Genomic DNA, 20,796 nt, shown 5'->3' on the forward strand with positions numbered 1-20,796 from the left:
TAGACAGCATATATATGGGTCTTGGTTTTGTATCCATTCAGCAAGCCTGTGTCTTTTGGTTGGAGCATTTAATCCATTCACATTTAAGGTAGTTATCGATATGTATGTTCTTGTGACCATTTTCTTAATTGTTTTGGGTTTGTTTTTGTAGGTCCTTTTCTTCTCTTGTGTTTCCCACTTAGAGAAGTTCCTTTAGCATTTGCTGTAGAGCTGGTTTGGTGGTGCTGAATTCTCTTAGCTTTTGTGTGTCTGTAAAGCTTTTGATTTCTCCATTGAATCTGAATGAGATCCTTGCCGGGTAGAGTAATCTTGATTGTAGGTTTCTCCCTTTCATCCCTTTAAGTATATCATGCCACTCCCTTCTGGCTTGTAGAGTTTCTGCTGAGAAATCAGCTGTTAACCTTATGGGAGTTCCCTTTTATGTTATTTGTCCTTTTTCCCTTGTTGTTTTCAATAATTTTTGTCTTTAATTTTTGCCAATTTGATTACTATGTGTCTTGGTGTGTTTCTCCTTGGGTTTATCCTGTATGGGACTCGCTGCGCTTCCTGGACTTGGGTGGCTATTTCCTTTCCCATGTTAGGGAAGTTTTCGACTATAATCTCTTCAAATATTTTCTTGGGTCCTTTCTCTCTCTCTTCTCCTTCTGGGACCCCTATAATGCTAATGTTGTTGCCTTTAATGTTGTCCCAGAGGTCTCAGGTTGTCTTCATTTCTTTTCATTCTTTTTTCTTTATTCTGTTCTACAGCAGTGAATTCCACCATTCTGTCTTCCAGGTCACTTATCCGTTCTTCTGCCTCAGTTATTCTGCTATTGATTCCTTCTAGTGTAGTTTTCATTTCAGTTATTGTATTGTTCATCTCTGTTTGTTTGTTCTTTAATTCTTCTAGGTCTTTGTTAAACATTTCTTGCATCTTCTCGATCTTTGCCTCTATTCTTTTTCCGAGGTCCTGGATTATCTTCACTATCATTATTCTGAATTCTTTTTCTGTCATCTTCACTATCATTATTCTGAATTCTTTTTCTGGAAGGTTTCCTGTCTCCACTTCATTTAGTTGCTTTTCTGGGGTTTTATTTTGTTCCTTCATCTGGTACATAGCCCTCTGGCTTTTCATCTTGTCTATCTTTCTGTGAATATGGTTTTTGTTTCACAGGCTGCAGGATTGTAGTTCTTCTTGCTTCTGCTGTCTGACCTCCGGTGGATGAGGCTATCTAAGAGGCTTGTGCAGGTTTCCTCCATCGTTAAGTATATTAATATGGGACACGTGAGTTTAGGTATAAACAAAGGTATCTATCGTAGCCATGGGGAAAAATGAGAACAATATGTCTGGACAATATCCTACATACATAAAAGAATTAAAAGAGTCCATTTACAAGAAAATGTGATATTTTTACTAGAATTAAATTTAAACAATAAAAACATTTTATTCTTCTTGAATATTTCTCAGCTACCCTGTATTATTTGCTGATGGTCAGGAGGGACAAATGATATAAGAAGTGATAAAAAGATATAAGGACAATTAGAGATAAACTTTGGTTTCATTATGTAAAATCTGACCATATCTGCAAGAATTTTTATAGTTTCTAAACACAGCCTGAAAACAAAAGTATAATGGTTAAGACTTTTCATAAATTTCTGACTACCCACCAAATATTTTTAACTATATTATGTATTTCTTGGATGTAGTCATACCACTACCATCATGTTGGTTTTCTTTCACCAATACCTGGCAACTCAGAGAAATCAGTATTTTTGGTGTAACTTTTTTCAAGAAAAATAACTAATTTCTAGACATTAAACAAACATGCATTGAGAATACCTACTAATACACTAAGCATACTCACTCTCTGTTTCCTGTTTGACAGCACTTTCTTTTCGAGGCAGTGTAGCTGTGATGGATTAGGTTGCAAGCATCAAAGACAAAGACAAGTTAATAAACTGCAATTTGCACAAACCATGCACAAGAGGAAGTTAAAGCTCTAGTTTAAAAGACACATGCAAAGAACCATGAGCATCAAGTAACGAGAGATGCAATGTATGTTTAGTTGGTCAGCTACTGTTTGAAAAATTATATGAGGGAAAAAACTTTACTAGTCTTTTAATGTACTGTTTTATGTAAATATTCAGGTAAAAATATCTACATCTGTAAGCCTCCCCCACACTTTTAAATGATTTTTTTTAAAGTTTATTGAGCTGATGTACTTAAATTTAAAGACTATATTTGCAAGTTTTGGTTTCTGAAGAAAACAGAGTTCAAGTAAATAATTTAATACAGCGAAAATTTATCAGAATGAAGTTGTAGATTTAGACTTTAAATGCATTAACACTCTTGTATTCACTGAAAGCTCCTGAAAGGAATCTCCACTGTACTAAATAATTGTATACTCCATCTGATAGAACATTATACAGTGAGGCTTTAAAAAACCATTTTAGAATAACACCTGAACTACTAAAAAACTTAAACTGGTTTTTTGTGAACACCTAGAATAAAGGTATGTATCAAAAATACTAATTATTAGGAGATGGGTAGATGGAAGGGTAAAGCTGAGGGAACAGGTTTAATGCAGGAACTGGAGCTCTTTTAGGGTCATCTGGCATTTCTTTTATCTAAAATCTCTCTCTAATATTTATTAGATCAATTGTAGAGATCATCTTGTGAAACATTCTAAACCCAAATTAGAAGTTAATTTGAAAGGCAAAGAAAGAAATTATAGAATGAAACAGAAAATTAAAGAATATAACTCTAATCTAGAAATATTTAAAAAATAGAAAACAATGTGTCAACTGTCACTATTCCTGCCAAACTTCAAGGCAAAATCCCAAGTATGAACTACTAACTTGCCACAGCAGAGACATGTGAATCTTCCCAGCCTTGGCTACTCAAAGCTCAAGGGAATATGAAACAATAAGGCTGGACATTAAAGTGGCAAGCAAGGAGGGATGTGCTGGAGCTACTAGCTGGCCATCCTGAATAGTACCTTCTGGTGGCCTTAAGGTGTCACTCTACTAAGTTCACCAATTCCAGAGCAAAGCCTAATGCTTTATTTATTTATGTATATATATATATTTTAGTAGTCAATAAAGAATACAGAGTTACTAGTAGTGCCCCATTTGGGGCTCATAAAAAGTGTATATTATCATCAACAAGCACCAATATGCTGGTAAACTTTTAAATATCTTTAAATAATTCCTGCTAGACTATAAGCTTCCAGAGGGTAGGGTCTTTGCTCATTGCTGGATTCTCAGTACCTAGCAGTGCTTATTATATAATAGGTAATTAATAAACATTTATTGAATGAATCTTCCAGTCAGGATTGAATTCAGTCTTGCGTTCAAGACTCCCTTTGGAATCAACAAGATTTCTTAATTTAGTGGAGAAACAATGAAAAAATGTTTCTGGCATATCAATTTTAAATTTTGGATTATAAATATGAGGAAGTAATTAAGTAAATGTATATGTTAATGGGCTTAAATAATATATGTATCTGTGTCTTTCTCAGCTGCATAAAGAAAAAAAACAAGCAATTTGAAAAATAATTACTAAATTTTGTTTTCCTGCCTTTTCATTAAGTACATCTGTAGAATACAAAGGGAAAACAAAACACCAAAGTATCAATCTTGGGGGGGAAATTCCACACCTTTGAGGATATCAAAGTAAACCTACAGATCAAAAAAGGCAGAGCTACAAAAAGACCTTATCACAAAGAAAAAGTACTTTACTGGCATTTTAACATTATTTTAAATTATTTGAACTAAGTAGATGTTAAAAGTCTTGAGTCAAGAGTGACTGAAAAAGAGAGAATTCCCCTGAATCTCCATGACTATATATTGACTACACAATTTCCTTTGGTAAAATACATTCAATCTGACTTTCTACTCGTATTAGTATCTGTGACCCAGCATTTTCAGAGCAAGTCAAAAACAAAACAAATTAAAATTTTATTCATAATTACTTAATTTTAATTCATTGAAAAGTTATCTTCCCAAAATTTTAGGTGTCCCTTTTAATTATAATTACTACTAAAAACTAATTTAAACATAATTTAAATCACTGAAAAGATACCTTTAGAAAGTTTACATTCTACCTATTTAAGAACTTCTTAAGCCATTTGTATTTAACTTGAAATTTATTTTTAAATGTTGACTAACAAGTTAGATCTTCAAAGATGAACAAAACCGTTTTTATCTTCTGAATTATTATTTAGTTTTTCTTCTCTTGTAACTGATAATATCAAAGTAATAGAAACTATAATTTTTTTGATTACATCAACTTGATTACATCAACTGTTACAAATTACTCTCCTATTCCTTATTATTTAATAGATACATAGAAGAGATATAATTTTAACACTGTTTTAAAACTATAAAACTATCTTCTGTATCTTGTATTAGGTTAATTAAAAATAATTTTTAACAAGATAATTTAAGAACTTCTCAAGGGGTAAGAAAAGAAAAAACATTTCAGGTTAATGCAATGATACCATTAAGATACTATTATACTTGATTTAAATTAGATTTCTATTATGTCATTTATCTCAATGAGAATCTTAGGCTTGATAAGCTATTATGATATCGGCATTAATAACCTCCTGAGGAGATAATTTTAGAAAGATTTCTCTTTTACTTCAGTTTTCACTGTAGAAGAGTTCTCTCAAAATAAAATGGTTCACTAACAAGTGGTGACAAATATACTAAATGAAAACATTAAACATGTAACTGTATTAATATGTCATTTACTAAAAAAAAAAAAGTATAACATACCCATGGTGAAACATTAACAAGGATATAAACACACTGCTTTTTAAGAACAATTAACCTTTAGGATGAGTTAGCATTTCTGTTTCCAAAAGCCTATTGTCCCAAGATTCTTATCAGTGTCTTTACCAAAGTGTAATCAATACATTTGTACACAAATTCAAACCATTTAAAAAATCTGGACTAGTATCATCAATATATTAGTGTTGGATTTAAAAAAAAAAAACCCACAAACCAGTGAATCACAAAATAACTACCCACTAAAGAGAGTCTTCTTTGTCCTAAAGAAAAGAATGGAAAGATGAGCTATCAATTTCAATCCTATCTCCTGATTACAGAAGTTGCTTAGGGCATAGGCTCCTTTCAACAAGCAAATGCTAAACTCATGGTTCTAAAGGGGAGCTATGCAGACACACTGAGTACACACTGTAGCCATTTAAGGCCAGGTTTTGACTTGAGTAGGCACAGAACTCCATCCAAAAGGAAGTCCAGAGATGGGTACATGCAAGAGCAGAATGTGGCCTCGGCAAATCACTTCCTCGCAACTTGATACTTTCACTGGTTATCCTTTAAAATCATGTTTTTGTCTGTTTAACATATTTAGAAGGAACAAAAACCAACTTGTTTCAAAAATATCTCTTTGGAAAAATAAGGTATAATTACAGGATAAATTTTGGTGACATTTTTATAGCCCCTTGGCAGGGGAGAAAACACTTAAAACCTTCTTTTTTGATTCAAAATAGCCAGTGAGAAGTAAGAAGCCAGGAATCACTTTCACTTCCCTGTGGAGAGCAATGACTTAAGAGATCACAGACTTGCCTCCAACTGTTATGAAAGGTCTTTTAGGAAATCAGAAACTGAACTTTCAACATGTGTCTCTTAGTTTAGTTCTTTTCTCTACCAGACTGCACTTCGTTTTCTGGTCAACTGCTTCTCCTATGAATATACATAGTTGTCCCTCGCTTACTGTGCAGGGTTGGTTCCAGCACCCGTCGTGGATATCAAAATCCATGGATGCTCAAGTCCCATAGGTGGTCCTCCATATCTATGGGTTGCACAGCTGTGGATATGAGGCTAACTGTACTTTTAAACATAGCACGAATACACAATTGCTGTCAGATTCACATACTGTAGAATTTTAATTAGTAAAAAATGTATTTACAGACATAAATATTTTTTCTATGAAATACCTATAAATTAAACCAATGCATTAGATTTATTCTTTCATTAATTCTACTGTATCTCCTTCCACTTTGCCTAAAAAGTCTCAGAATTATTTGTCATAAATAAAAATAAAACCATTTTTAATAGAATAGAAAACAAGGGACTGAGGTGCCTAAGCTTACCAAACTTCTTGCTTTCTTTAGTTGTGCCAGTCATCTTGATCTTTGCAACTTCAAAGAAATCTTTAATTTCTCTCTCATAGAGTCGTGATAAATAATCCATGTAATTCTTAAAAAGAAAAGTAACACATACTTCTTATTAATAAAACAAACATAACAACTTCCATTTTTCAACCCCCCCCCAGTCCTTTGTGCTTGTTTTGAATATTGTGGTCTTAAAATTTTTTTTTTGAATTTTATTTTTTTTAATACAGCAGGTTCTTATTAATACGTATTAGTGTATATATGTCAATCCTGATCTCCCAATTCATCACCCCCCCACCCCGCATCCCGGCTTTCCCCACTTGGTGTCCCTACGTTTTTTCTCTACATGTGCTCTTAAAATTTTGATGCATTTCATAGGATATAAAAAGAAGGCTATTTTCTGTCCTTTAAAAAAATTAAACACATCATAACATTAAGAATTTACAAAAATACGAAGTTGAACATAATCACACTTACATTTTCATTTTTACGTATTACCTTTCACATATTTTAAATATAGTTACAATCATACTGTATAGGGTATTTGGGTTACAGCAATTATGTTTCTCCAGTCTCACACTCTAATGACTGCACAGTATTACGCTTTGTTGATGTGCCACAATTTAGTAAACCAATCTCCTAACACAGGCCACTTCAGTGGTTTCAATGTTTTGCTATGATAGACAATGTTACAATAAGCTTTTCACCTCTAATGAATTGTTTCCTTGGAATAATTTCCTAAGGGTGGAATTACAGTGCCAAAGAATAAGGGAATCTTTATAACTCTTCCTCCATACTGCCATGTTGCTTTAAAAACGATTAGACCAATAAGACAGTGTCAATGGCAACGAAGGAATACACTGAGTTTTACCATACCTTGCCAGCATAGGGTATTACATTACCCCCAAATAGGTTACTTTCAACAAGAATTTAATTAATACATCTTACAGTTTTCATAATTAAATAATTTATTTTTAAAAAAGCAAATTTAATTTAATCTAGTTCAAATGAAAAAGTCTATTATTTAACATGCAAACTCATTTCTTCATCATATTTGCTTATCATCACATAAAAACATCTTATACCCTTACAAAAGATTCTTCAACAGTGGGAGACCATGTATTTTTCCAAGTCCTAAGTTAAATGCCATATGTAGAGTTTCACTAAATTTAAATAAATCCACAGCAGAAAAACTGCTGTACCTAGCTATTCTTTTAAATTTATTATGGAATCTACGCTTCAACTTCCTTTATTATTTCAAATTAACATACCCAGTTTTAGAGCAGGTTTACTTTGCTTTAAACATCAGGTGCACCTTTCAAAGGTATACATTATTTAAATGTTTGTATACTGACTCATAGTCCACCACTGATTTTTTTTTAGATATTTTATAGATATATCCTTATAAAACAATTTTTGGATAAAACATAATACAGATCCTGCTTTTTTCAATCTGTAGGCCATATACATTCCCACACAGTCTCTGTAAGAAAATTAGTCAAACAGGAAATTCTTTCCTGTGATCTTTGGGTAACTTTAAAAGGAAATATAAATTAAAATATACCCTAAAATTATTCCTATTTCATTGGGCTGTTTCACCTTTTCAGCATCTCATTTTTTCAAGTTTAAATTCTCATAACAATATTGATCACTGCAAATCATTGTAAAGGACTGACAAATGGGAAATTAGCTTCTTACAATTCATAAAATCTTCATTAGTGGTTTCTACTCAAATCACTCAATATTACAGACTGCATTCCAATACCCAAATTGTTTAAAGAGCACATTATGACCCAGGCAATTTAAACAGTTTCAAAACAGCTATTTTGGCATTTTGCAAACAGTGATTTGAGCAGACTACTGAAAATCATCTTCGTTTTCAATGCAATTCAAATGACTGAATAGCTTCCCCCAGGTCCTCAAGAGAATTCACTGGTGGGAAAGGCCACAGACAGGTGTGACTCTCAGTTCATTCATTTACCAAATCCTGACAGGTATCTCTCACTGTGAGTATGTATTCTTCTTAGCACCTTGTATACAGCACCTTACTTAAAATTTAAATATTATGAATATAAATATTGTTATTTCAGGCAGTGTTTTCAACTTTATTTTGTGCTGACTGTAGAGCCTTACAGATAACTCCGTGTTTTACTTTCTCTTTACACAAAAAGAAAATTCCACAAATGTAAAACTGCGGTTAAGAGAAGATGTCCGAGCAATCTTCAAGACTGACTGCCAACCTCAGGGGGCTATTAGGAGAGGAAAGCTCATTTCCTACCTAAGCGTGGATGGACCATCTCCATTATGGATTGCCCTACATGCATAACCCAGGGCCACAGTTGGGAAGGAAGGACTCTGACAGCAGAGCTCATTACATGACCAAGGCACCTCTATTTTCCTTAAGCTCTAATTATGTATACCAAACATCAGGGCTTTGCTTAGATTCAGCCATAAGTAGAGTTGGGGCAGGGTCTAGTGATTCTTATCCCTCAAGAATTTAAAACAGGCATTTCCTGGTCCTGCCAGAAAGTGTGAGCTGTGTACACCCAACCAAGTGCAAATAGTACCTGGATTTAATTATCATTTCTTACTAAAGAAACACTGGTTTAGTCTGTTTCCTTCTTTCACTCCTTTCTTCCTTCTTTCTTTTTAATAAAATCCTGTTTATGAAAACACTTCAGCTACCAAATTAGATTATGAGGCATACATGGTCTGTCAAAAGTTCAAAACACAGGATCAAGTAATATTCCTGGGAAATAAGTCAATTTCATTTAAAAAAGCACATTAATATTGTCAATTGAAACTATACTGTGAGCAGAGAATGATTCCATAATTCAGTGCTAGATTGGCTATCATCACGTTTCTTCACTTTAAATTACATTCATGAATACATTATATATAAAGATAGGGCAATAATACTCACTGAGAACACAATTAGGAAAAAGCTTGAGTGTTTTACTCATTTGAATACTCACTAGGGGACAAAGCACTTGTTGGCACAAAACTATTAAGGAGATGTAACAATGTTTAATTATCTAAAATATTAATCCTCTTAAAACTTCAAAAGGCAAAGATTCCAGTAATGCAAATACTTTTCTTTAAGCTATCTCCAAATCAGAATTCTGCTGAATCAAAACAAAACAAAACAACACACAACAGTAGAGTACTGAACCCATGGGTTCCTGCTACGACGGCCATGTATCTAAGTCAGATCGTGTCATTCCACTACTCAAAGCGCACCAACACCACTCCCCCATCTCCCTCAAAGTAAAAGCCAAATCCTTACAGTGGTGCACAGTCCCTTCCAGATCTGCCCTGCCACACCCACCTTACCTCTCCCACCTGCCCCTCTAATCCTGAACCTGGCTCGCTGTGCTCCAACTACACTGGCCTCCTTGCTGCTCCTCAAGTGCTCCAGGCTGCTCTTGCCTTGGGGCACTTGCACTGTGCCGGGAAAGCTTTCCCTAGAAACTCCCACTGCTCACCCCTCCTTATTTTTAAAATCTGTGCTCAAATGTCACCTTCTCATGACACCTTTGACCATCCTTTTTGAAACTGCAAACCTTTCTGACGTCCTGGCATTCCCTGCTTTATTTTCTCTAGAGTCCTCAGCAGTACCTTCCAACAGGCTATACAACTGACCTTTGTGTCAGTCCTTCTCCACCAGCATATGCACTCTGAACAGGCAAGTGTTCACCTACTTCCTTCAGCGCTACATCTCTAGCGCTTACCACAGTGTTAGCACATAACAGGTGCTCAGTTCATTTGCTGAATGAATACATGAATGACTCTTCTCTTGTCCACTTGCTGACATTTAGTCAGTGGTATATACCACTGTTATTCTAATCTCCAAGTCTAGCAAGTTTGGCATCATCCTGTCCCTTGTCTTTGGATTCTCTCTTTTGGTTTATATTCTCTATGCCTATTATCATCTTTCTGGTTCAAGATTTCATTTCATTTCAGTTATTACATTAAGTTCTAAATTAGTTTCCCCCATCTAGGCTTTTCCCATGTGTGAAGAATACTGTTAGGTCTCAAGGCTCAGATTTTTTAACCTAACTTCTCACTCTTCCAGAATATGGAATTTCTGCTTTAATCAGGCTTGCCTTCTTATAGTCCTGGGAAAAGGGCATATTTTCCCACTTTTGTCTGCACATCTTGCTCCTCATCCCTGGAATGCCCTTCCTCTTATTTCTGGCTAATTTAATTCCACTCATTACTTAAAAGTCAATTCAAGTCCAATGTTTTCCATTAAGTTTTCCCCCGTGGCTTCCGGTCACGGATTTCCCTTCTCTAAACTGCCACATATTTAAACTCATTTCCAGTTTAGCACTTAATTTTTTGCTGATTGTTTTAATTATAATTGCTCTTCCCAGTTGTCCCACAACCAGGAATAGAAATACCCATGTTTCTGTGTGCCTAGAAGAGCGGAATGTTTGCTTAATAAAGAGGCACACTGCACTTGCTTAAAAGAACAGATTATAGATTCTTAGAGGGCAAATGTCTCACTTACAGCATCTTCATACTCCCTAGTTTCTATATTGTATATAAAGAAACTCAGGAAATAATTATAGCATTTAACTAAACTGAATGATGCTTCAGGCTACAGTATGGCCTAAACTACATTATACTGGAAGTTCAAAATCTAGCTCTTCTCCACCCAAGTAAATAAATGTTCTCCCTGGCTAATGAGCACTTAGAAATTCAATTATTTCCTACTTTGCTAAGAATAAACAATAGTATTTCAAATGTCACCTGGGGAACTGAACACATGGCCTCTTGATTCTAAAAGATTATGCTCTATACTCAGTAACTGGCATCAAATCCATACCTTTGTTAGTCCCTCATATTTTCCATAATCGGTACTCTTTAGCCACTCCATCAGCTTGGCATATCGGAGCAAGTCTCTATGAAATGGATGATGATTAGGTAAAGTCAGTTCAACAGAGTGCTGAGCAAGAGTTGAACTCTGATCATGGCCCTAGAATGAGTAAGTAAGTAAATAAATATCATTGACAGTATAAAGAAACATTGTCATAACTAAAAATTCTAAACAGTGATCAAATACGGCCAAGCAAAACCAACAGCACATACAAAAATAAGAACTGAGTACTTACTTGGCTTCTTTTATCATCCTGTGTATGTGAACTGAACACCACCACCATAAAACAGTCATAAACACACAAGAATGGTTTCTCTGATAAATCAACTACTTGTTTTATCTTCTAAAGGAGTTGAGATGAATGGTTTTTTTTTTTTGAGAATGAATGTTTTAATCAAGCTTGCCTCTCCCATATCCTTACAATTTACTAAGCAAATAAATATCATGATACAAACTGTATTAAGAAACACAGCAAATAGGGAAGTCATTCAAAACAAATTGTCTACATCTATGGTATTTCCATTGGAGTCTACAATATTTAAAGCAACAGATGAAAATATATAGGATATAGAATTTTGGAACTAGGAAGGACTACAGATGACTATAACCTGGGCTTTCCAGGATAACCCCTAATAATAGTGTAATTTTAATTTTTCCAATGATTTGTTAAGCAAATAAAAATATGATTTTGTTTTTCATCCTTGACATGACTTATATAAATTAGTAAGTTTTCAAACAGCCTGAGACAGATAATGCTTCCTGACTTCTGTTTTAGAGTATATAGAACTAGTAGATCATCTGATCCAATAGAAAAATTGAAGAACAAATTGACTCAAAGAGTTAAGTGATTTGCACAGGTCACAGAGGAGGAAAGCTAGAATCTGAACCTTAGTCATCTGAGTCTCACTTCCGTTTTCTTTTAAAAACATGTCAAACAAAATCATTTTAACCAGACTCAAAAATTGCCAAAAGTCAATCAATACAAACATTACATTACAGAAATGTTTTCTAATGGCCACATCAGAAGGATGACTGGGATTCCATTAAATCACAGATATCATATACTAAAGCATAAATAGATATTATAGTTTTAAGTCTGCTAAGGTCTCCAAATTGTGTTTTAACTAGTTACACTGACTAAAAGCAAAGAACATTTGACAAAACTGTTATAGCTTATAAATGTTTTCCAAACATTCTGTCTTTATTAATAACAATATTAGATATCTTTTCATTATCCCAATCTTCCTCATTAATTTTTCTCAATGACTTAAGACTCAAAATCACTGTTTATGTTCTTCTACAACTGTGTACTCAGACCATTACATGTTAAGTTATATTATTTAATTTAATGTCAGGAAAGCTCTTCAATTAAAAACCTTTGCCTCTCCTGCAAAATGGAAGAGTTAACATTTATAGAGGATTTTACAGTTTACAAAGATCTTTCACATATATTACTATTCAAAGCTTTCTTTTGCAAACAGCATTTTAAAGATCACCATCATTTGAAAATTCACTCTGATATAAAGAACATCATTACCTTCAAACTATTACTATTAAGATAGATTAAATGTTATTAGTGTTAACAGAAAGATTTTAGAGAAAATGGTTCCAAAATACCTATAGGAAACAGGAAAATCAAATACTTAAATTGTTTAGTTCAATCACTAATATAGAGGGACTTGCCCCGTGGTCCAGTGGTAAAGAATCCACCTTCCAATGCAGGGGACGCGGGTTCAGTCCCTAGTAGGGAAACTAAGATCCCACATGCCGCTGGGCAAATAAGCCAGTGTGCCGCAACTACTGAGCTTGTGCGCCTCAACAAGAGAGCCCATGTGCTACAAACTATAGAGCCTGCACACCACAACTACAGAGCCCATGTGCGCTGGAGCCCGTGCGCCACAATTAGAGAGAGAAAACCCTCATGCCACAACTAGAGAGAAGCCTGCGTGCCACAACGAAGAGCCCGCATGCCTCAACAAAGACCTCACGTGCCACAACTAAGACCCGATGCGGCCAAAAAAAATAAAGAAAATAAATAAAACAAATTCTAAAAAAATATAGAAAACGATCACATCTAGAAATCAAATGTGCTAAGAATTTTATTCTTTATATATTTTTAAAATTAAGACATTGTTTAAAGTTTCTTATTATAGATAAATAAATTAGTAACAATAACAATTTACTGAATGCCTACTACCATGCTAGGTTCTTTATATATATAAATTCTAATCCTTACAATAACTCTGCAGACTACTTTTCTCCTCATTTAAAAAATAGCAAAACCCTATTATTAACATAATTTTAAAATAATATACTAGATTTTCTCCAAATTAAGCTAAGACAAATACATTTTCTAAAAACTTAGTGAATTACAAATTTTCATTAGTGTGTGTGTATATGTAATATATAATATTATTATAATATAATAATATGCATTATAATATATAATATATATTAATATAATATATAATGTATATATAATATATATACATATACATATAACTAGAATTTATAATACAATTAGCTAATTTTGAACACTTTACTAAAACCAAGCACTGTTCTAAGTGCTGAGCATATAACAACACATTAATCCTCATAACAACCCTATGAAGTAGGTATTTTTATTACCCCCATTCACTTGATAGGGCAACTAAGATGGCACAAAGAGGTTAACTTGCCCAAGGTCACCCAGGCAGCAGAATCAGGATTTGGAATCCAGGAAACTTGGCTCCAGCATCCACACTCTTAACCACTTTGCTTTACTGACCTTCTAACAGAAATGACACATTCATGTTAAATACTGAACAAATTTTCAAGATTTGGGAACTCTTTCTATGTTAAGGCATGTTTATTTTTATTTTCTTAAAGGAAAAAGAAAATACGAGCAAAGTTTCAACAAACATCATGAATACCGATCTTAAGTAATCATAGTTCTTTCTAAGTTTTTAACCACATCAACCTATGTTTAGAAGATTGTGAAATGTGCTTAAGGAAATAATTTTTGTGGCATGAACTGAATATTGCTGGTTTATTACACAGGTTTTATTTTGCTATATAATGTTTCTGTAAATATATGTTGAAAGAAAAATTTCCAAATTTAAGCACAGAGCAAAACCTCCCACAACTTCAGTTTTTTCCTGGCTGTACTTTTAGTTCAGTGCATAATTGGTCTTATCATGTTGCTAAAGGTGGAGCACAGAATCATGAGGTCTCTGTAGAACCAAAGGGGGAAAAGGGGCAGGGAACAGTTATCCTTTCAAGACAAATCTTTCAAAAAACCAAAAAATTTTTTACAAGGACATATCCCTTTTGCAAATATTTCCTCAATTTTATTAGCCTTAATTTGATTGCCTGCTTCCAATATCAGAATCCTAATTAGTGTAACTGGTCTGATTCCCCCAGATGAATATATTTCTAGATACATGAATCCCTAGTAAATGTGTAAGTTATGGGTAAGAGTCTATTATTTCAATGGAAGCTGAGTGTGTAAGAAGATCTAAGAGCCAAAAAAATTTTGCCAATTGTTAAAAATATTGCTCTTATGTTACAGTAAGAAGTGAATATTAAAGACACATTTCAAGTTTCATTAAAATATAGCTATGTGGAAGCATTACTGTGAAAGTTGTATCACAGAGAGTGTGCTCTGAATCAGTGATTCCCAAATGTGAAGATGTTCTCACTGGCCTGCAGCAATAAGAAAACAAGAAAAGGATGGGAGCCAGTTTCTCATAAAGGTAAATGTATTAATTTAGAAAGTCTGAAATTATGTTCTTCCTTTTCTTTTAGTACCAAATGTCATTTAAAAAATAAAACGATAGTGAAAGCAGATGGAGATATTTCTTTTTTAAGGTTTTTACTTCGTAAAATAAATTGGTGACTTGGTCAGTCTCCAAATTTACTTTTATTGATGTGTGAATTTTAAAAAGACCAGAAATCAGTGCTCTTAAATCACTGTTATGTTGTGGTCATTAGATTATTTCCACCGGATTCTTCTGTACCGTAGTTATAATATTATGATATCTATACATTTGCTATAAACTGCATTGCATGAACTCTGTTCAAGACTTGTCTTAATCTGTGATGCCATATCTGACTATTTAAATCCTCAGTAAACTTACTTTAGATTAAACCTCTTTAGCACTTACACATATGAATACTATGTATATGTGGCTATACAATTAACAAATTAATATACAAGCGTATCTCATTTTATTGTGCTTTGCTTTTACTGCGCTTTGCAGAAATTGCATGTTTTACAAATTGAAGGTTTATGGCAACGCTGTGTCAAGCAAGTGTACTGGCGCCATTTTTCTAAAAGCATTTACTCACTGCATGTCTCTGTGTCACATTTTGATAATTCTTGCAAAATTTCAAACATTTTCATTATTGTATTTGTTATGGTGATCTGTGATCGGTGATCTTTGACGTTACTATTGTAATTGTTTTGGGGCACCATGAACTGTGTCCACATAAGACGGTGAACTTTAATTGATATATGTTGTGTGTTCTGACTGCTCCATCAACTGGTCATTCCCCTATTTCTCTCCTCCGGCCTCCCTAATCCTTGAGACACAGCAATATTGAAATTATACCAATTAATACTCTGATAATCGCCTCTAAGTGTTCAAGTGAAAGGAGGAGTCACACATCTCTCACTTTAAACCAATGATTAAGTTTACTGAGGAAGGCATGTTGAAAGCCAAGATCGGCTGAAAGCTAGGCCTCTTGTATCAAACAGCCAAGCTGTGAATGCAAAGGAAAAGTTCTTGAAGGAAATTAGAAGTGCTACTCCAGTGAACACTTGAATGATTAGAAAGCAAGACAACCTTATTGCTGATATGGAGAAAGTTTCAGTGGTCTGGAGAGAAGACCAAACCAGCCACAACATTCCCACAAGCCAAAGCCTAATCCAGAGCAAGGCCCTAACTGTCTTCAATTCTATGAAGGCTGAGAGGTGAGGAAGCTGCAGAAGAGAAGTCTGAAGCTAGTAGAGGTTGGTTTATGAGGTTTAAGGAAAGAAGCTGTCTCCATAACATAAAAGTGCAAGGTAAAGCACAACTGCTGATGTAGAAGCTGAAGCAAGTTATCCAGAAGATCTAGCTAAGATAATTAAAGAAGGTGGCTACACTAAACAAAAGATTTTTCAAGTAGATGAAACAGCCTTCTATTAGAAGAAGATGCTATCTAAGACTTTCACAGCTAGAGAGGAGAAGTAAATGCCTGGCTTTAAAGCTTCAAAGCACAGGTTGACTCTCTTGTTAGGGGCTAATGCAGCTGGTGACTTTAAGTTGAAGCCAATGCTCATTTACCATTCTGAAAATCCTAGGGACCTTAAGAAGTATGCTAAATCTACTCTGCCTGTGCCCTAAAAATGCACCAACAAAGTCTGGATGACAGCAAATCTGCTCACAACATGAATATTTTACTGAATACTTTGAGCTCACTGTTGAGACCTACTGCTCAGAAAAAAAAACTCCTTTTAAAATATTACTGCTCACTGACAAGGCACCTGGTCACCCAAGAGCTCTGATGGAGATGTATAAAGAGATTAATGTTGTTTTCATGCCTGCTAACACAATTTCCATTCTGCAGCCCATGATCAAAGAGTCATTTTGACTTTCAAGTCTTATTATTTAAGAAATAACATTTTGTAAGGCCATAGCTGCCATAGATAGTGACTCCTCTGATAGACCTGGGTAAAGACAACAGAAAACCTGTTGGAAAGGATTCACCGCTCTAGATACCATTAAGAACATTCGTGATTCATGAGAAGAGATCAAAATATCAACATTAACAGGAGTTTTGGAAGAAGCTGATTCCAACCCTCATGAATGACTTGGAGGGGTTCAAGACTTCAGTACAGGAAGTAACTACAGATGTGGTAGAAATAGCAAGAGAACTAGAATTAGAAGTGGAGCCTGAAGATGTGACTGAATTGCTATAATCTCACTTAATGGATTTTAATGGATGAGGAGTTGCTTCTTATGGCTGAGCAAAGAAAGTGGTTTCTTGAGATGGAATCTACTCCTGGTGAAGATGCTGTGAAGACTATTGAAATGACAACAAAGGATTTAGGCTATTACATAAAGTTAGTTGATAAAACAGAGGCAGGATTTGAGAGGACTGACTCCAGTTTTGAAAGAATTCTACTATGGTAAAATGCTATCACCAGCATTGCATGCCCTAGAGAAATTGTTTGGGAATGGAAAAGTCAATCATTATAGCAAACTTCATTGTCTTATTTTAAAAAATTGCCATAGCCACCCCACTCTTCAGCAACCACCACCTTGATCCCTCAGTGCCATCAACATTGAGGAAAGACCCCCCCACCAGCAAAAACATCATGACTCATTGAAGGCTCAGATGATGGTTAGCAATTTTCAGCAATAAAGTATTTTTTAAATTAAGGTGTGTACATTCTTTTGTTAGACATAATGCTATTGTACACTTAATAGGCTACAATATAGTGTAAACATAAATTTTACATGCACTGGGAAACAAAAAAATTTGTGTGACTTGCTTTATTGAGATATTCACTTTATTGTGGTGGTCTGGAACTGAACCTTCAATGTCTCCAAGGTACTCTGTATACACTGCTGTAGAGCTTTAAGTACATTACTTTTAACACCTCCTCACAAGCATCTTGAGGGTGCGAGCCATTTCTTATTCTTATATATGGATGACAGTGAGTACAAAACAGGCATGCAATAAAAATCTGGTGACTGACAAAGAGATAAACCATAATGCGGTAATCAAATTTTCCCAGCTAGTGTGTCCCACAACCAGGAAAAGAAATACCCATGTTTCCCAACTCTTTTGCTAGGTGACACAATGCATTAAATTTAACACACAGAAAATCTCTTTTCTATACTTGGGCCATAATCTTCCATCTTCTTCAGCACATTCTAGGTTGTAGCAACATTCTGGTTTTCAACATGCGTTACTCACATGTAACAATACATGTTAGATTTTCAGAACTTGGAAGCATTTACTTTAAACAAAGCCATTAGTTTATAAGGCAAGAAAGCAAAATCATAAATAGTAGCATGTTACAACAAACAATTAAGGGTGCAGAAAGGATTATCGTTTACTGACTAGTATTTTCAGTACCATCTGCAAGTGTGGCCTATATCACTGTCAACAGGATTATTTTTAAAAACTAGGGAACTGTGTAGAAATAGATATTATTTAAATAATAGTGTAAGAAAAATGTGCATTAGTATTTCCTATGTGATTTCTAGGCTTACTTTTTTCTTGATGCTTTTCACGTCAAGTAAAATGTTAAGAGAGTCTTTCTTCCCCAATTTCCCCCTTGTATGCTTAGTTAGATGGTCTTCCTTTATGCTCCCATAGTACCACTATCATAACTTACACCCTCCCTCAGTCCATCAGTCTATTATATCTCCCTTCTCTAGACTGTGAGTGACTTGAGGGCAGAATCAGCCTCTCATCTATTCCAAGTAAATGTCTGGTATGCATCTCTAATCACTTGGCAAATGATTTCTAAATGTATGAAGGAGAAAGTGAGTGAGTGATAGGATGACAGGAAGAAAGGCAAGCAGAATGAGATTAAATGCTTTTTTGGCCTAAATAAACTTTTTCTTATGGGACATTAAAAAACTGCTATAAATATGGTTAACAGGTAGCTTAAATCAGTAAATTATAATCTATAAAGATTCTGCTGTTGTTAAGTTTAGTAAACTTTACAGAAAAAAGAGAAGAATCAAAGAAGCTGGAGCCAAAGTTGATGTACTCACAGGCACCGAAAGAAAGTAGGACCTGTTATAGAGTTGAAGGAGGGCCTGAGTAAACTAATCAGAAATAAAATATAGTAAATACAATTGTTTTAGAATACTACCAAGTGAAAACAAAATAAGAATCCACTATTTCAGACAGCATTTCCTGATGAACAGAATTTCCCTCAATTTTTTTTTTTGCCCAATAACCCTATTAAAATAAAGGAGATGAAAAATATACGAAACCTATTTTATTAAAATGCCTTCTATTCAAGTCCCTCTAAGGTACCCTTAATAATATTAGCATTATTATCATTGCCACAACCTTAATTATAACATCCCTTTCCATATAAAAATGCAGACAAAGGGTTTATATAAGATTAAATCAACTGGAATTTACAAATAACTTAAGTCATTTTTCTCATATATGTAAGTACACGAAGCCAATGATACACTTCAAACATGGAATCAAGTCCTAGTTCTCACTTCAAAATACTGAAAAATAAAACAAGCCAAACAGTAAACATGTAACAGGTTTGGACTTATTTTTATAAATAAGAATGTCTAAATGGTATATGCAACATGTAAGCACAGTTATTTAAAACTCAGGGAGTTTTAGCTAAAAGGAACTAGACTGTCTGCCTTAAGGAGGCCATTGAGGCCCCAAATACATCTATGAGCAAATATGCACATATTAAATATTAAAACTCAAAAATACTAAAATATTAAATATTAATATTTAAACTTAATATTAAATATTAAACTTAAAAATACTAAGAATATTAAAATCAAAGAAATGTGTGCAGGAATATACTGTGATCCCAATTAAACACACTAAATTTTTTTCTGGGAATTTAATTTTAAGCTAATATATATAAATTTTAAGTTAATATATATATATAAACAGGCTACAGGAACATGCCAGTATTAATAATAAAATAAAATTACCTGTTGAACAAAAACATTGTTGAGGTGACTGGCTAGTCTCCGGGCAAAATGCTCTCGCAAATCACTGAAACGCTGCTGTTGCTGTTTGACTGCCAGAAGCATGTCATGGCCTGAAATCATAACATTTTTTGACTTATTTAATGCGTAAAAAGGGTTCCTCGATGTTTAATGAATACCTTTATAACAGTATCCATATTTCAGTTTTGAGGAACCCAAAGTTTTACTGGTTTATTCGTATGCTTTGTAAAAGAAAGGTAAGGGGAAAAAACCAGTATAGCACAGTGGTTCTCACAGTGTGGTCCTGCCTCAGCATCATCTGGGAACTGTTAGAAACATGGATTCCAAGGTCTCAGCCCAGACCTACTGATTCTGGAGGTGGCACCTGGCAATTTGTATGTTCGCAAGCCTTCTAGGTCAGTGGTCCCGAACCTTTTTGGCACCAGGGACCGGTTTCGTGGAAGACAATTTTTCCACAGATGGTGATGGCGGGGAATGGTTCAGGCGGTAATGCAAGCGATGGGGAGCAGCGGATGAAGCTTCGCTCGCTCGCCTGCCGCTCACCTCCTGCTGCGCGGCCCAGTTCCTAACAGGCCGCGGATCAGTACCAGTTGCAGCCCCAGGGGTTGGGGACCCCTGCTCTAGGTGATTCTGATGCAAACTCAAGTTTTGGAACTGCTGGCGTAGCAAAACCTTATGTCATCTACTTTGTGCTAGGTTCTATGGACAGTACTGAAGAAAAATCCTGGTGTTAACCAGAGTCATTGATGGTCAATCAGAAGGAACTGAAATGAAAAATTTCTTAGTGCTAATATGAATTATGTTTGATGATAAGTGAAACTTGTTTTAAAAGCTAAGAATGTAACCCTAAACCACTTGCCCCACGTACTTCTTGTCAAAAGCTTTATACTAAGTCACAGGCTTAGTCTCAGGTTCTTGGGCAGATTTTATTGTCATACCTGGTCGAAGAGCCACATTCATGCACTGCAGAAGGGCATCCGCGGCATTGGTACAGGCCTCGATGCCCCTGGAGGAAGCAAGATCTCCTTCCTGAAGGGCCTTTATATGACCTTTGGCCAAGTCCATGTGGTTCTGGAATATATATAAATAC

At 34.8% G+C, this 20,796-nt stretch overlaps 1 protein-coding gene across 9 annotated transcripts in view; it reads right to left on the reverse strand.

The window, feature by feature from the left end:
- Positions 1–20,796, reverse strand: part of EXOC1 (exocyst complex component 1) — a 59,707-nt gene that overhangs the window by 16,813 nt on the left and 22,098 nt on the right. For 3 of the 9 annotated variants that reach the window (XM_036852814.1, XM_036852812.1, XM_036852813.1), the window contains 6 exons: positions 20,645–20,777; positions 19,689–19,798; positions 18,762–18,815; positions 10,954–11,103; positions 6,102–6,207; positions 1,845–1,889 (listed from right to left, as the gene is read on the reverse strand). In XM_036852814.1, coding sequence (XP_036708709.1) covers positions 1,845–1,889; positions 6,102–6,207; positions 10,954–11,103; positions 18,762–18,815; positions 19,689–19,798; positions 20,645–20,777 — 598 coding nt within the window. The remainder of the gene's footprint in view (positions 1–1,844; positions 1,890–6,101; positions 6,208–10,953; positions 11,104–18,761; positions 18,816–19,688; positions 19,799–20,644; positions 20,778–20,796) is intronic. The other 6 variants (XM_036852818.1, XM_036852816.1, XM_036852819.1 and 3 more) reach the window with 3 other exon arrangements.

This window comes from Balaenoptera musculus, chromosome 5, assembly GCF_009873245.2.
Source record: "Balaenoptera musculus isolate JJ_BM4_2016_0621 chromosome 5, mBalMus1.pri.v3, whole genome shotgun sequence".
Lineage (NCBI taxonomy): Eukaryota > Metazoa > Chordata > Mammalia > Artiodactyla > Balaenopteridae > Balaenoptera > Balaenoptera musculus.